General features: G+C 39.1%; 1 protein-coding gene across 1 annotated transcript; it reads right to left on the bottom strand.

The window, feature by feature from the left end:
• Positions 1-1,606: 1,606 nt before the first annotated feature.
• LOC144091416 (uncharacterized) lies at positions 1,607-17,843 on the bottom strand. Its single transcript, XM_077623740.1, has 9 exons — positions 17,407-17,843; positions 14,529-14,590; positions 13,356-13,559; positions 10,987-11,043; positions 10,271-10,384; positions 4,560-4,646; positions 3,957-4,029; positions 3,064-3,162; positions 1,607-2,951 (listed from the first exon to the last, which is right to left on the bottom strand). Exons 1-9 carry the CDS (start codon positions 17,537-17,539, stop codon positions 2,776-2,778), a joined length of 1,005 nt encoding a protein of 334 aa, XP_077479866.1. The 5' UTR covers positions 17,540-17,843; the 3' UTR covers positions 1,607-2,775.
• Positions 17,844-18,734: the final 891 nt, after the last annotated feature.

Here is an 18,734-nt window from a genome sequence, read left to right as displayed (position 1 = left end):
ATGTAGGTAAAATGGATTTAAACCATAGATAACCTCGTCCTTTGATCAGTGTTTAAAAAAAAATACATGTAACCCAAAATACAAATCAACACTTTTTTGGATTTGATTTTGGAATTCGTTATCTCGAACAATAATTACTGGTAGAACACATTCAGCGCATAATTTAAGTCTAGTAGTGCATAAGACGTCTTTCCCCAGGATTTATATTAAGCAACAGCTAACAGGTCGCATCAAAGTGCCCAGAGTAAAGTTGATGCAAATGTGTCCTCTCCGGCCACTAATGAGGTTATTGGGCATCTGTAACGTGACATCTACATTCGGGGGCTATTTGCGAGACAATGACGACGAGGAAGCCCGGGACGACGAGGAAGCCCGGGACATCGGGCCCTGTGTTTTCCAAGTGGAACTAACAAAAGCGAGCAGAGCGCTGGCGGGAGGCTGCGCTCTCATGGAAATGAGCAACCGAAGTGACAATGTAGCTCCTAATCTCTTCAGAGAGCAGAATCAGTTACACAGCAGTATGCTGCCCTCAGTGCTTTTCACTGGAGTCAGCGGGCTATAGAAACAGCAGCAGTCGCTCCACCCCCCGCCACACATACACGCAGGCAGGCGGCATGTAGCCACAGGCCTTACTCCTACAGGCACCAGAAACAAGGTGAGCCCCTCCTCTCCCCAAACAACAGAAGGGATGGAATAAATGGGACAGAGGGTGGTAAAGGGGTGCGAGGCCTCAAAGCATGGGATTAGAGTTAATGTGCCTCCCTGGGTTATAATCTTTTCGGAGGGGGGCTTTGTTTGAGGGTCTTGAGGGCAGTAAGATAAGTATCTATTACAGAAACACCCTCTTATACCCGCCAACATCCTTGCTTCAAAACTGAGGCACAAAAACACTTGCCTACAGCCCCCTCGGTGTCACTGATTTCCTAAAATCCCAAGAGCAAGTGCTGCCCTTTTAAGTTAATCAGGAATTAAACCACTAAAGCCGTGTGGAGAGTTTGGACCCATATTTACTCCATCTGTGACAATCAAAGTCAGGTCGTTAAAACAGGAGCCATTCATACAATTAGCTTTTTTTTAACTCAGCATGGTTGGGAAAAACACGAGAATTAGGTTTCATGCTATCAACACACAAAGGGACTTAAACTACTATAAGAAGCTTCACGGCCGTATCTACGGCATAAATTCCTCATAATGCTGGTTCATTTTTTTATTCCTAATGGCTACCACTCGCTTAGTGTCCTTGGAAAATAATATTGTGGCCGTCTTCAGAATTTCGCTTCTTCTTTCTTCGTATAACGCTCAGTAGATTCATTTATGCCGCAATGCGTGCTACGCCTTAAACATATGTAACAACGTGACTTTTTCGGGCATGTCTCAGTTTTTCTTGGATGTATCCAGGACGAATAGGAGGTATTCGAGATGATTTACTTTCTATCCATTGCACTCGTCACATCCTAACAAAACTACGTTGTGTTCAAGGATTAACAAACTGTCTGGTCAAGTTTTTGAAGAGAAACCCAAAGGTTCGTTTGCCACTTTCAATCAGCTCCAGGAATTTATGAACATTGTTGAACAAACCAAAAAAATGACAAGTAGACAGTGGAACTTCAATGCACTGGGCATGGCCACAAAATTCATATATTTTCATATATTCATTTCATATATTCTGACTTTAAGATTACAATTTTTTTAAAATCATGTGGTGGCCCACTTGAACATAACTTTTTCAGGATGCTGAGAAGTGATCTTAACATAAAATAGTTTAATAACTACAAACAATATTTCTATATTGTTCAAGCATCATAGTCATTGCTATACAAGCAACTCAATTACAACAAGAATTCTCAACAAACAATTAAAATGATGGCAAGGGACAGAATTCCCTTTGAAGCATAAATTGGCAATGTAACACTAGAAATCGCAGTGCCAAGTTAAAATTAGCACTGAAAACAGTTAAGGCACTTAATTATCAGATGCCACGTTAATTACCATAAGTTATTCGATCAAACCTGTGTGTGGAATTCAAAAGGCAGCATAGCGACACCTTGAGTTATCACTGGCATCAAACATGGCACAGACTTTCGGGATGGTGATAAAAAAAAAAGTTGTTTTTTATCCCCCACCCCGCATTTTACTTTTTTCACTCTAGTGGTTTAAAAGATTACAGCCCATGTACTTACTCACAAGAGCTACTTGCCACTCTCATCAGTAATTTTAAGCAATGTAAAATGAAATGATAATGGTCTCACGGTAATAATCTAAGAATTACAAGTAGGGTAACTATGACTTTAAATCTCATTATTCTTGTATAATGACAATAAAAGGACTCAATTCAATTAAACATACAAAAAATAAAAACTTGCTGCACACATCTCACTGTAAGCAAATGTTGGCTATCATTTAAGTGCATGATGAATATAAAATAAAAGTCAAATGAGTTTCAATAAAACAATAAAATATAAATTACTTCTAGATCACATCTTGTGAGCCACAAGATTGAAAGCAAACTTGTCATTACTGTTTGTGCAAGTATTAGCCAGTTTAGTGGTCATTGGGATCAAAGTAGAGTAAAGCATTCAGTTTAGGTAGTTGTTTAGCTTTCCCACTATACGCTACTTTTGGTCTTGGTTTTTAAAGTGTAAATGAAACAACAGGATTCTTAAACTTAAAATTGATCCTGAGCTAAGAGGCATTTAAGCTTCATATGTAACATAATAATAAAAATGTAATAATAGCGGAATTCAACTTGCAAAATGGTCCTGAGTTTGTCACCCCTCAGCGAGAGAACTTCCGGGGTCTGAAGGCAGGAAGGGCGAGCTGATGTGATGGTGTTCTCTCTTCCTCAATGGGCGCCAAGTCCTCAGCTGAGCCCCACTTCTTCCTGGAGTGGAAGAGTGCCGCCAATTTCCTGTTTCTGTTCCGTTCTCTAGCCTGAGACACTTGGAATTCTGCTGTTTCAAAAGACACAAAACTGATGGAATTGCTAATGCCATACTTCATATACGAATATATACATATAATTATACATATAGTGAGTATCCCATGTTCCCCTCCCTCACTCACGTAGATCACAGTCATCGTCTGGTGGGCCCTCTGTTTCTTTGGGGTTCAGGTAATGCAATGCAAGACGGCCGCTGTAGTCACGCAAATTCTCCTTTGCACCTGATAGAAAAATGTAATCATGAATAAAATACATTGATAAAAATGTGTTTTTTTTAATCTTAGAAACAGTCAAATTAAAATATTTAATCCAACATTAACCTTATATGGCCAAATGTATCATATTTAATCCAATAATTTTGAGCAATGGGATTTTTTTCCCCCTGACAAAAACTGATGTATCATATAAATGTGAGACAAAATTAAGGAAAATTATATTTGAAATGCCGTAGTCTTTTTCTTCCGAGAGACCATTACACACTCAGAGTTATAAGGATTTAGTTTTATTTCAATTACATTGGGGCTTTAGCTTTGAAGGGTAAGCTCCCATCAAATATTAATAAAATATTGACATATGAAATAAAAACAAGCAGGGCTACAATGTTTGTTTCTATTTTTAGCATGGAAGGATACTGTTCTTGAAAAGCATATGGCGATTTGTTATACATATAGTAAACAATTAAATATGCTTTTATGAAGAAAAACTAAGTTTGGAATATCCACTCCCCAAAAATTGTTATAACAACCAGCAAGACTTGAATTTTTTTTGTGTGAATTGTTGTTCTGTAGCACTCCTAATAACCGATTATTAAATTAATCCCATCTGAGTAAAACTGATGAAGGTATTACTTTACTGAAAGTGCACCGGTTAATAGAGTTTTTGATTATAATGCAATTTTCAGAGGTGGTTTTATTTGTTTGACTGCTCATTGTAAAAAAATAGATAAATAAATAAAATGAAGAGACGTTTTATTTTAGGGTTTAAGTGTTTCTGTCTGAAATTGTTTTTATTTTACCATAAGTCCCCACAAGCAGGTGAAGAATGTTCAGATGGCCATGTAACGCTGCGATGTGTAACGGCGTATAACCCTGCGGACATTGAGATCAGGCATTACTTGTGGCCACAGAAGTATCGGGGGAGTAGCATTTTTGCAGTACTTACCCCCTGGAGTTTTCCAGCGCCCCGGGCGGCCAACGAAAACAGCAAGGAAAGAAAATACAAATGAGAAAAACTTGTGGAAACACAATATAATGATAAAAACATAATTGCCAAGTAATTCGGTGAAAATTGCATGGTTCCCGAGCAGTGCATGCTGGGACACAGACTTGTTATGGGAGACAATTAACATGACATGATGTGATGATTTATTAGCCGAGCACCCGCACTCCCATAGTGCATTTGCACAGCTGGATCATAGCTATGAATGCTGAGGAGAACAATGTCACGGAGATGCTTGCTCACTTTCCAAGTGTACCGCAGGATACTCACATGCTACAAGAAAGAGAAAGGGTGAGATTAAAAGGTGATTGGACTCCGTTATCTTATTTTAATGTGAATCCAAAAAAAAAACCAATGTCTCGCTAACCACAATTATTGAGGAGTGGGGGAAAAAACATACTGATTTGGTGTTGACATCAGCACCAGCATTTGCTATCAGATTTGCCATGTCCTCGTTTCCATGTTTGGCAGCCCAGTGCAAAGCAGTCTGTGTAAAATGACAAAGAAGTCCTTTAGAGATTTTATCCAGCATTTTTTCCAACAATACATTGCAGCTAAGTCCAAGTCAAATAAGTACATGTATAATGAAGAGGGGAGAAAACAAAAAAGTCGTACTTGGAGTATAATTTAGTGATGTCAAGATCAGATAGTAGAAGTATCGCTTTGGTCACAAAAATGGATCTGATCCAACAGTCGAATTTTTTCAGTAACACGGTGCTTTTACGCTGCAGTAAATAAAACCATTGCCAACTATGCCAGCTGAGTGAAACTACTGCTCTTAACGAACTGTCGATAGTAACGGTGCCTCATGTAATACAGTGGTACCTCGACATACGAGCACCCCGACATACGAGCATTTTGAGATACGAGTAAAATTTCGACCAAAGAATAACATCTAGATACAGACAAATTTCGAGATATGAGAAAGCCAGGTGGCCAAGATATGAGAGGCTGTTTAAGATTTTAGCGCACTGTCTTTTTTGCCGCATCTCTTTCGTGTATAACAGATATCTACGACCACTGAGCAGAGCATTGTATTTTTTTCAGTGTTTTTTTCCGTCACTCAGCGCGAAATACGGAGCGATCGCTAATACGAGGAGTATATATCACTTCTCGTTGGCTGCTCATAAGAACAGCAGGGGCACTGGCTCTCTCCCCGCAACTCCCTCGTGCAATGTCTCTGGTCGCAACTCCCTCTTTGTAATGTCTCTGCGAGCACTGGGTTGCATTTTTTCAGTGTTTTTTTTCCCCTTAGCCTGTTAGCTCCTGTTGGCGGAGCGATCGCTAATACAAGACTACTTCTCGTTGGCAAGTGGTCGTGCGTTATCCTATTGTGAGGACATTGGTGTGCATCATTTTGGGAATATTTTGAAGGGAATACAAAATCAAAAAACCCTCGGTTCCATATGAAAGTGAGGGTGGAGGCGGGGCAAACAGCCAACCTGGCCGGGAGAACAAAGGTATAAAAATGTAAAACAAAATTAGAATTAAGTTTAGTGTAAGGTTAGATTAAACTTATTTTTGAGTGTGTTTGCATCGTAATCCAAGTTCATTTAAATTTGTTTACGTTATGAAACGAGCGTGTTGCCGTCCAAAAAACGCCCCACCCTCTGTCCGTCTCTCTCTCTTCCCCCTTCGAAATCTGTATAATTTTAGTACTATTAAACACATTTTAGTAATATTAAACCACTAGCTATGTGTTACTTTGTTAATAGATGGCGAATTAGAAGAAATAAAAAAAAATCCAATCCAATATCCTGTTTTTGGTGTTTTTTCAAAGGGTTGGAACTAATTAATTTGTTTTTAGTTCATTTCAATGGGAAACGTTCGTTCGAGTTCCGAGAATATCGACATACGAGCTCAGTCCCGGAACGAATTAAGCTCGTATCTCGAGGTACCACTGTATGTGTAAACGGAGCATTTCTTGAGGTAAAAGCAATGCTCAGTTTAATGTAAAAAATATAATTTGTCATTTGCCAGTTACTTTATTTTTTGAGGTAAAAAATACCGGATTAGGTTTAGCATCAGCAAAGCATATCTTGAAAAATACAGTTTCAAAAGAAATCAGGGACCCCCCTAGTATAAATTGTATTGTGGAGGTAAATATTTTTTATAATAGAACAAGCTTGTTTATAACCAAAAGACAGTTGTTGTGCCATAAAAAAAAATTCTCTTTTGAAAAATGGGTTAGATGAGAAAGGAAATTTTCAGTTACACGCATAGCATAGCAAACCTGTATACAATTATGTACAGGTATACAGAAGCAGGAGTATGCCTTTTTGGAAAAAGTAAGGAAAACTGACGGTCAATTTCAAAAGAAAGGATGGTGAATTTTTGTAATTTATAGTACAAGTGGCAGGTCTGTCTAAATTCTGAAAATAAAGCATGATATCTGGGGCCCTCTCTGTTGCAGCATGACATAATCTTAAGCCTCATACAGGCACGCTTGCGTGATTTCAGTGGTCGTACACACACGCAAGACTCCTCCTTTCCCGGGGCACTGCTCAGTCCCGATTTTAAGAAACATTGCATGCCAAGATTGCTTGAAAGTTGTCATTGCAACTTCTTATTGGCCACCAGTTTGACCAGCTGCACAACAAGAGGGGAGAGGATGAATGGAGGGATGTTTCCTGCCATCTAACGGAGCCTAATTACAAAATAACACAGCGCTGTGCACACAGTAGGGGGGAGCCGACCGCCTGTCACCACAGGCAAGATTGATGATGTTAGTGTGACCCGCAAAGGGGAACCCCACCCAGACGCGACTGTCAGCGCACGTCAAAGTGCGGCAACGAGCCTTTACAAAGCTACGCCCACATGTTGGCGTGCAAAGGGAAAATAACAGCGGCAAGTATGTAGTGGGGAAAAAAATACACACAGCCACCTGTCGGACTGTGATCTCTGATGTTTTTCCGTCACTCTTTAAGGTGGGTAATTATGGGCTATCAACAGGCAACAGGTGTCAGCTAAATAACCACAACCATTCTGTTGCTGTTGAACTGAGAATTTAACACAGAAAATCAAACACAAGCCACATCAGAATGACTCATTATTTTTGGACAAGTGTAAATAACCTCAGATGTGAATAAAGCCTGAAGGATGGGAGACTGGAAGTTCTTATAGCGACTTTCAGGAGTTCATCAGGTCACTTAGTTTGGGGCCAATGTCATGTTATTCTTTGACAGTATTCTGTTTCAAGTGGGTTCCATGTTCTTTGAACATGTGTCATGAGATTGCTACTTTGTACTACTTGAGACTATTACGTTTGCTGCTGCATACTAGAGGTTTTGTTCACAGTTCTTGAAATGCTTTTCAATGCCGATTCATAAAAGATGATTAAAAAAATATTGGGGGACTGCCTTTGGTCGATCACTAAAACTATAATCTATAGTCCCCCAATTTTGTCTAGAATCCGTGAGCCACATTATTCTGCACATTAGCTTTTGGTCATGGTTAATAGGAACATAAAAGTGCACATTTGTGTCTTCTAATACTCTCCCCGCAACATAATTCTTATGATTGGAACATCGGCCACTTTTTGTTACATTAGTCTGTGAACTAATGCGGTGGAACTTTTATTGGCTTTCCATCTTCATTTTTGGTACACTAAGTGGATAGAAATTAAATGTAGCATGCCTGATGCAGTAGGTTTACTTTTACTAATTCGGCAACCATTCTTAATTGTAATTTAGTCTTGTTGAGGCAGATGTTTGAAAATGGCTGTTTTGCAAAGACGGGCAAAGTTGACTCGTGCAAAAATTGAGATCTGACTTGCTGTACTGAATGTCATACTAGGTATTTGATATATGTGCTAATTGTGTCTATGACATTGATTTCTCCACTGTTTCATCACAAGACAAATACAATGAATAGCACGAAAGGATCGACTGGCAAATTTCCTCTGTCCAAACAAGGACCCGATTCACTATATTTGAGATCTACTAGTCTAGAATACCACGACATGGTCACAAGTGACATCCTATTGGACCTGACGGTCCAGATTTTCTAACTCTGTGATGCTCTTGTCAACACAAGACAGATTGCCCCCTTGTCAGGAGTCTCCCAGTGTGGAAGAGTGATGGACGAGCCTCAACAGGATACAGCATCTCCCCTTCCTGCATCCCTCGTTTTCTGTTCCTGACCCCCTGCCCGTCTGCCTGAACACTTGAGGGATTCCCTCCTGCCCCTGAATAGACCCAGAATAAGAAGGCCTACTAAAACAGTGATGGAAAAATGATCTACTTACAAACTGTGGGTAAGATCAAATCCCGGCAGGTCCGTGTCATGATGAGCGCAGAAGCAAACACAAGAAAATGACATGAGAACACATACAAACAATGTTATGTGCAAACCTTAATCAGATATTTAAAAGAATAAATGTTTGAAGAAACTTTTCTTCAGTCCTGGTCCCAGTGAAACTTGTGATTTAAAAAAAACGCCATTCTGATCTAGTTCTCACAAGTCATGTGACCTTTTTTGCCTCTGGTAAGGTGAGCTTGGATGCTTTCTGTGGCAAAAAAAGCATCTTCCTCTGCACGTAGCGGGAAGCTAAAAGGGAACATCAAAGCGAACCAAAGGGGACTTAGCACCTTCCCAGGGACACAAGCGGCATTGTTCTACAATTAATCCCAGCCTGCTCTATTACTTTCAGATTATCTTTAAGTAGGTGAAGTCTTTGTGGGGAATTAAGACTCTCCTTAATCCATGACCCCCCCCTCTCATCTCCATGCACTTCAATGACAGCCGTGCTATCTTGTCCGGGTGGGGACAGCGGTAGCTTAGAAGGTGGTCCGCGGTGACCGCAGGACAGTGTGAGAACTGTGACACTGGGGAGGCACAACAAACATGAGCTCAAATCTCTTAAGCGCACAGGGAGACAAATAAAAGGATTTGGGTTGTCAAGGGGGCACAGGAGCTAAAAAGCTATCTTTCATAATCCTTTTGATAGTGAACCTTTGAAATGCATGATCTGGATGTTTTAACACGGTCTTCTCGGAATTCCATTAAGAGGGGAACAAAAATCTCAAAACGAGCATGTGAAAGTTACACAAGCAGATTGCAGGCAAGCATCCCAGCAAGTAGTGCGGGTATAACCAATAAATACATTTGAAAAAAAAAACAGGAAGAACATGAAAGGTGCAAACCGCTCAATTGAATGTTGAGTTAGTCAAAGTATGAGAAAGGCAACTTACCCCCTGATGAATGTGGTGATATTCAAGGACAAGAAAAGAGAAGGAAATTTAAAAAAAAAACATAAAACACAAAATACATGGCAAAAGTCATATTCCATGACACAATTTTCTGCTTTATATCCCAATTTTGACACTTTCAAATAAGAAATAGAGGCAGATTTTTTTTTCTTCATAATTACAGTAACTGGGGTTTCATCGATGTTACAATGGAGTCCAATTTTTCCAATAAATAATTCTGGAAATGTACTCCAGGTCATGGGCCTTACCCTTCAAGTTTTGGAACTTGTCTAAAAGACAAAAAAAGATTTTTGAATTATGAACACTTTTCCTTTTTCCAATTGCATCCTACTAATTTTACAACAACAAATCCTGGAATGGACTCAGACTTTTGCAAAGTATAATATAATATCTTGATAGGATGCGACAAATACTTACAGATGTAAAGTCCTGTTTTGGACACACAACATGAAAGAAAATGTTAGCCAAGTAAGGATGCAACATTGTTTTTATTTCCTCAAAATGATGCTGTGCCGAATTCCAACTAAAAGGTTCCTTTAGACAGGAGTCTCAAAGGGGTCCTCAAATGGCCGTGACACTGTTAGCAGGTTTTCATTCAAACCGAACAAAAGGACACCTTTTGCAAGTGCAATCAGTTGAAGTCGGGTGCTACTTATTTTAGAAGACACCTCATTGGTTAGACCCCTGCTTTAGAGAAACTCTATACCCTAATAACCTTACAAGGGCCATTGTTATTACTGAATATAAATGCAAGTTGATGGTCTTTTAATTTTTGATCATCTAATGTCAACTAATTTATCCGATTCTGAGCATTACATATGCAAATCAACTTTAGGGTACTAAAATGATCTGTTAAGACGCAAGAACTTTATTTTTCTTCAGCTAACACTTTAACTAGTACATAAAATACTACCTTCTTGTTAGCAAGCGATGGGTCCTGTCGAAGCAGCTGACTGAGGTTAGGAATCCGAGCACCAGCTGCAAAGTAGATCCACTCCTTTTCTAGAGGGTCCAGCTGCGACAGAGAGAGTTAAAATTATGTAACGCCACCTCCCGCCAATTTTTTTTAGAATATATCTCAAAGTGAACATTAGGGTCGCAATTGATTAAGCTGATCTACTAATAAAGAAAAAAAGAAAAGACAAAGAAAAAACAATGATAGATTTGAGTGGACCCGGCAGCTGACTGGTTAACGAGTCGGCCTCACAGTTCTGCGGTCCTGAATCGAATCCAGGTCGGTTCACCTGTGTGGGGTTTGCATGTTCTCCCCAGGCTTGCGTGGGTTTTCTCCGGGTACTCCGGTTTCCGCCCACATTCCAAAGGCTTGCAGGGTGGGCTGATTGAACACTCTACATAGGTATGAATGTGAGAGTGAATGATTGTCCGTCTCCTCGTTCCCTTTGATTGGCTGGCCACCAGTCCAGGGTGTCCCCCGCCTCGTACCCAAAGTTAGCTAGGATAGACTCCAGCAACCACCACGAACCTTATGAGGATAAGCGGTTCAGAAAATGAACGAATGAAAAAATTATGTCAGAGATGAGAAAGCAATATAATTCTATTAAATTCAGATTAGTTTCTTATTATGCGAATTTAAAAAAGTTATTACAAAGGACTTACTGCAACGGCAGCTGAACCCATACTACCAGTTGACTCATCGTCCTGCTCAGACTCCCACTGAAAGTTAAGAAAAAGTCAAAGATGACTCGAGGTATGACAGAACCACACTCATACACAAAGTGCGTCACACTCGCTTGAAGTCACCCTGTTGCTGACCAAAGGGTGTCAGACAAAGCGCGCCAACAGGACAGCGAGACAGACTTTAACATGAGTGTTAATGAATAACAATCCAATTAACAGGTATACAAACCACCTGTAGCGTCACACTTTAACAAAAAAGTGAACACCTCAGGTGTCAATATGTCAATTTGGCGAGAAGTCACATGTGAACTTGCAGCGTGATAAAAAAATTAACATTCACCTTAGGTAAAATTAAATCACGTGGATTATTTGCAGTAGAATTCTAAGCACCTGAATCACTGTAAGAGAGCAAATTTTGAACTGGATGTATAATACATCCCTAAAAATGTTGAAGTGACTAAGTTAGTAAGCCACCAAACTCTTTTACACACATCCATTCAGTCAAGATCTATTTGTCGCCTGTGATGAATCCATCTTGATAGGCAAAATGAGTATTATCTTTCGAATGAGGTTCAACATGTTTCTGCTTAACATAATACCAGGGGTCTTAATTTAAATGCAGATTGGCTCCCTTTGGTCAACTCACTGGCCTGTCCTCCCACTCACCCAGGCAAGTCTCTGCTACAGTATTTCTCACTGGCTTTTGGTCTAAGGTTGCAAATTAATTTGGCGCCACCTGGTGGGCCAACATCGTTCCTGCGAACATGGAACTGAAGCACTAATACATTTTTGCAATATTAATTTCCCTAACTACCACAGCACAGAGTAGTGAATAAATTGTACACACATCCCCACTGTAGTGATCACTGTCCTTGAAAAAGTGAATAAAACAACTGACAAATGCAACAAAGAGTAAAAACTCCTCTTAAATATATTTTAGAATAAAGGACCATAAATAAACACCAGAAGGAAAAATGAAGAATTTCCATTAACTGTAATATCAAAGCACATTTCTCAGAAGAAATATTTGCGGCTCACAGTTCTCAAATTAAGGGTTTAACCTTCCACCTCAATACATTTCTGCCTCCGTTTTCTAATCCTGCACTCCAAAAAGATGCAAAGTAAATTACTTGAAATCACAGTCAATACTTGGACATTTTTGTTGTTCTTTTGTGTAATTTTTGTATTTATTTTTTAATTTTAAACGGGTTGCTTGTTTGCTGTTTGCTTATGAAATAACCAAGTGTCAAAACTGAAGTGATCTCTCACCAACTAGTTTTATGCACAATTTATTTATGAATTTGTGCTATTAGCATCCAGCTTGTTTTTTTATGTACCTAATATTAGTCTTTTGTGTTTGTCCCTAAATTCATGATAAAGACAATTTATCAATGCCTACTTCCTCATTGGCCACATTTTTTTATGTGGCGGTAGAATGATTCCTCCCTCTCCTTCCTCTTTAGAGTGTGTCATATCTGGTATCAAGGAGTTCCAACAGGCAGAAAGGCATCTTTCACAATGCAGGCTTTTGTGCACAACCGAAGGCAACAAACGCCCTTCCAGTTGACTATGGCAGTGTTTCCCAACCACTGCGCCGCGGCACACTGGCGTGCCGTGAACGATGGTCACGTGTGCTATGGGAAATTACTGCCAAGAAGTCATAGATTTCAATACCCCGAAAAAACAAATGTAATATTATGAGGTTAAAATCGAAATATGAAGAACAATAAATCCATATTGTAACATTACATGATTCAAATTGTAATATTACAGGATTAAAGTCATGTTGTTGCTTATTTTTAATGTAACATGAACTCGATGTTGTTTGATTTCATAGGCATCCATTTTTGGCGCCGAAAAATTTTCGTCACCACAAAACTGCTTTTTGCATAATATTAAAGAAATTGAAGTAATCTTGGAAGAAAAAGTCATAAAATTACAATACGATTAGACAGAATATTTTTGGGGTCCACGGACTTCAACTTTGGCGACGTAAGGTATGTGTGAAAAGATATTGAAATATTATATTTGTGTGTTTCTTTGATTGCTGTTGATAAAACTTTGATGGGAATGACTTCATATTGTAAATATGGGTGACAGCGTTTTAAATTAGAAGATTTTCAGCTGATGATGCACAGTGAGATTTATGCAATGCTAAAAATGTGCCATAGCTCAAAAACGATTGGGAAACACTGGACTCTGTAACACTTGGTCAGTCAATATCTGCGGGTATAGTCTGTAGTCAGACATTCAAAATAAAAGTGGGTGCAAGTGACGATGTGTGTTGTGGGCAAAGCGTCTTGTAATAGAGCAAAGTGTATAATCAATTAGAAAAAGTGTAAATTCACCTCTGCAGCGCTGTCTGGTTCGACACATGTGATCAGCTCATCCTGACATTCTCTCTGTTGGGAGGCAGAAGCAGAGACATCCACGACATCCCCCTGTGCTTTAGCCAGCACCGTGTGGTCCACATCTGCCGTCTGCGTTTTGTCTTTGTCTCGCGTTTGGAGTAGCTGTCTGTATTTCTTCTTGAGGAAAAGATACTTCTCACCCTACAAAAGTCAAACATCTGAAATCATGTTTCATCGAATTAAATTGCACGAGAGCAGTTTGAATAGTAAAATCAAACTTTGCAATAATAGTACTGCAACAAAGGGGATCATTATTAGAGATGCTCTGAAAAGAACATTGGGCAAAACCAAATTCCAGAAATTAAAAAAAAAGAACACCAAAATAAATAACAGTTTTAATTTTTAGGTCACAACTTTTAAAAGTTGTGTTTTTTCAGCCATAAAACGTTCAGTTTATTACTGATTCTTATAGTTCCAGTAATAAAAGTGGGAAACCATTTCAATTACAATTACTACACCACTAGAAGCTTCAAAGTCTAGGAACGCCGCACTTTGGGAGTTTACATAAATTACGGGGCTGGTAAAGTGGTGAAACGGGGATGGGAGTGATTAGCACATCCGCCTCACACTTCTAAGGTCTATGGTTCAATTCTCAGAGGGTTCTGACCTGTGTGGAGTTTGCATGTTCTCCCCGTGCCTGGGTGGATTTTTCCCGGGTACTCCGGTTTCCTTCCACATCCCAAAAACATGCATGGCAGGCCTATTTGAGTGTGAATGTTTGCCCTGCGATTGGCTGGCATTAGCTCCAGCGCACTGTGACTCTTGTGAGGATAACCGATACGGAAAATAATTTAATGTTTGTTAAGTAAACACTGGATGCTTTTGAATTAAATTATAAGTGTTCATTGTCAAATATTTATACACCTACTGCAAAGGAAAATCAAATATTAGTTATCGTCCTTAATTACTTAAAAAAAAGTATGCATCAAACGTTTTATGTTGCGATTGTATAAAGCAAGGACTCCATGTTGCATAGTATTCTTTAGATAGGTTATTAGTATAATAGGTTACTTGAAAAAAAGAGCAAAGAAAAAAGTCTTGCCAAAACAAATGCAAAAACTAATAAAATAAAAAAATAAACCACACTAAAAATACTTTTAGAGTACTCACGTTTTCTGACTTGACCACAGCAATTCTGTCAATAATGAGCTTGAATTCTTCTCTGTATTTAGCTGCAAAGACATGGGGAAAAACCTTTGCAATCATTCAGGCTATGTTTAGTGTATTGTCTACACACAATGTTATTAAATATTATTAAATAAACACCATGAGAAGATAAATGATGAAAGCGGGTTCAGCTTAATAACTAAGCATTGATCAAGACATTACAAACAAAACAGCAGGGCTGGACATAGGCCTGTTTTGAGTGGGCTACCATGAGCTTTTTATTTTGTTTCCAAGATTAATAGTTAGCCAGCAATGCCAAAAGGCAGACAGACAGGAAGACAGATAAAAAGATCATGGCCATGTTTTACCTCCCAAAAGGCCATTTTCTGACTAACAAACTGCAGTGCAGAGACTTGAATACAAATATTTGACCATTGTGCGTTAGCTAGGTATGTATTTGCGTGCATTCCTACGTGGGCAGTCAAGGGTTTCCACTGATGAACCGCTCTGAAAACAACAGGAAGCAGCAGCTAACGTGTGCTTTACGCACAAACAGTCCATGCTTACGACATCAAGACACAATGTCCACTTATCTATTGATTGAAAACTCAATTCCCACAGAAACCCCCATTCCAATGTGCCCCACTTTTCACATCTGATGAAAAATCCCTCACAACACACTCTCCTTAGAGCTCTAAATCCCATCATGAATGTAGATTTAATTGTGATTAAAATACGATCATCAAATTTACAACACCAGGAGCAGCCACCACATGTTCAGACAGACATTTCACTACATGGAGGCCTCTAATCGCCAAAAGGCCACATCAGATGGCTCTGACGTCACATCTGGGGCACATGTGGTTGTAGCGCAAGGTCACCCTGGATCACCATATATTTGGCAACGTTGACTTGTTTGCCTTTCTGCCACAGATAAAGATAATTATTTAAAAAATGTAAAACAATCATGGACAGCTGTTGTTAACATACAAAAGCTAATTCACACAAAATGTATTTTAACAAAACATAAGGATACCATTAGTCAGAGTAACAAAAAAATGCTGATGTGCTTCGATGACCATCTTAACTGTCTTATTATAATCAGCATTGTTGAAATATAAAATTGTTTTTATCGTCAGTCAATCAGCCTCACAGAGCTCCACTTGGTCCTTTTTAGCTCAAGGGTAAATTTCGCCTGTGATCCTGAATTTAACAACGATCCTTTGTGATAGACAATTTGAAGGGGGTGTCTGCCATTGATGGTGACAGATCCAATCATGTTGCTCTTTTCATCTTTCTGCTTTGAATTTCAATTTGTTCATCACTAGTCGACATCCGATCCATTTGAAGTGGAACGGTGGCAGCGAATGAATGAGCCTGCGATCCTTCTCGTCCCGACAATCACAGGCATTGAGTTAAAACACTCATTCTTCAACATTTCAGACTGGAAACATTGGAGCCAATACTAGTCACCCATATTTGTGCACCTAATCAGTTTGCCTCATTCCAAAAATGCACCACCACTGTCAGGTTCCATCACAAAAGTCCTCCTCCACTGCAACATTTTGTACCAAAAAAATTCAACATATCAACAAGGGCTGGCTCTAGAGGTGACTGTGTAGTTCCCTTCAAAACGAGTGCATTCAGCCAAAGCACCTTCTCTGTCCATGACTCACATAACTGGAACTCAATACCAATTATCCATAGGTGAACTCCCGTCTCTGAACCTCTTCGCCAATCATCTTCAAGCCTAACTGTTAGACGAACAAAATTGCGATCACAACACTGACTAAAACTATGCTACTTGTGTGTGTCATTGTTTACCTTCAAGGGACTAAAGATGGAAAATAGCCCTCCACTACAATCTTACATATTTACATATATATGTTCATGGAACGAGTGGTTAGTGTGTCGGCCTCACAGCTCTGGGGTTCTGGGTTCAAATCCAGGTCATGTCCATCTGTGTGGAGTTTGCCTGCGTGGGTTTCCTCCGGGTACTCTGGTTTCCTCCCACATTCCAAAAACATGCATGGTAGGCTGATTGGACACTCTAAATTTCCCCTAGGTATGGGTGTGAGAGTGCATGGTTGTTTGTCTCCTTGTGCCCTGCGATTGGCTGGCCACCGATTCAGGGTGTCCCCGCCTCTGGCCCGGAGTCAGCTGGGATAGGCTCCAGCACCCCCCATGACCCTAATGAGGATAAAGCGGTACAGAAAATGAGATAAGATGTTCTATAAAAGGTATATGAATATGTTCATTAGTATGTGCTGTCTCTTTATTAAATAAATCAAACTCAAAACACAATACCTTATCAACTGACACTTCAGCCATGGTCCATTAGAAGGCTGATTTTATACTTTTATACTTTTTCTTTTGTTTGTCAATCACAACCTTTGTGAAAGCAGCATTACACGTACACTGGAGGGTTTGTTAGATATTAGTTTGTTTTAGCTATTCAAAGTAATCAAAGTTATCTACATGGCCCATACAGGTCAGGTTTCAATTTGTGGTTTGTGTATGTGAGTGACAATAAAAAGTTGTTTTTATTTCTGTTAGGTAAAGTAGAGGAATCAATTCTAAACATTGCACACTGTTCATTTGCCACATCTGCCATTGGATTTGACCCATCGAAGGAGATGACCTCGTGTTATTTTACACTCTCGTCAAGCTCAGAGGGTTCGATTCCCATGCATATACATTGGAAAATGCCATCTACAACTCCTAATAAGTTTTTATCCATCAACACATGCAATTCAAAGGGCGCAGGAACACAGCAAGAGAAATGCTTGAGAGATAAAAGACACAAACTGGACACAAAATGACAGCTGTCCCAGGACCAGTTTAGCTATGACGCTATTTTGACCAGTCCATTGTTACTTACCACGCAATTGCGCGTCACTGTGGCCAATAAAAGGCTTAAAAGTCTTCAGTATGTCTGAATTTTTCACTTTGCCCGAGCTGCCCGCAGTGGAGTAGAAATAGTCCAGCAGCGACTCTTCACTCACATCGCTCATGTTAGCTTTAGTGCTTATTACGTCGAGTAATACGAGTACCAGGTGGCGGCTATTTTCGACGTTGGTTTTGTTGGGGTTGTTGTTTTTCTTTCTTCTTTTTCCTCACGTAGCCATGCACAAAGTCGCCAGTTTGGCTAATTTGCGGCTCTTCAAGTCAACAGTCCGCCCAGGCTAGCGTGCTACACTGCGCCTCCTCCAGCATCTTTCCACTTTGTCCACTTCTCCCATGTTCTCGTTTGGCTGATTTTTTGACAATGACAGTGAACGTCTCTTGGAGATAGGAAAATGTATTTCCGGTTTCTAATGTAATAGAGGTGTGTTCTTTGCTGATTATGTTTTAAAGGTAAAGATTACGTGAAAAGGACGCGTTATTTATGAGGAAACGTAAACAAGTTAGGTAGAGGTTTCAAAAATACTAATCCAACTAACATGTTAAGTACAGAAATATGGGTATAAATTGGGATGTAAAGTCCTCGTTCAACTGTTATTTAAGTTTTGGAATCCCAAAACGTTCAAACTTAGTAATAAAACCAAGTACAAAAGCACATTTTTACAAATCAAATACCTAATTTTGAAAAACTGAAACAACTCATATCATGTAGTTTAACAGCGTTCATCAGTGAGCTCAAGGCCTTTGATTTGAGTGTTTGAATTGCAGTACTATAGTCTTTTACCCACGCTGTATTGATCTCATAATTACGCAAACATTTAGTCAGACAAAAATGAAAAAAAATCAGTAAACAAACGGAAATACTAAAATTGTCGTCACTTTGTGTGATTTTGTGCTTTGTAACCTATAGTAAAACTGGTTGAAACCTGAGAAATATTTAACTATTTCAAAGTACATGTATGTTTTGCGAATAGGAAACGCAAAATGGCCAATGTGCGACAGCGGCTCACCTCGTTTGTTCATAGCGCTTATCCGACATCTTTTTATTTTTTTTTTATTTTTTTTTTATAAAATAAATAAAATAAATAAAATAAATAAAATTAATAAAATAAATAAAATAAATAAAATAAATAAAATAAATAAAATAAATAAAATAAATAAAATAATAATAATAAAAATTTAAAAATTTAAGTGGAACATGACACATAACACATAACTTCACACCTTCCTCACACAGTCGAGGACACTGTATGCGTTGCCGCGGCACACTGCAAGAGAAATGCGCTGTAACAGCCATTGACACTC

Source organism: Stigmatopora argus, chromosome 1, assembly GCF_051989625.1.
Source record: "Stigmatopora argus isolate UIUO_Sarg chromosome 1, RoL_Sarg_1.0, whole genome shotgun sequence".
Lineage (NCBI taxonomy): Eukaryota > Metazoa > Chordata > Actinopteri > Syngnathiformes > Syngnathidae > Stigmatopora > Stigmatopora argus.
The sequence above is the reverse complement of the archived record's forward strand: the minus strand, read 5'-3'. Positions and strand labels throughout refer to the sequence as shown.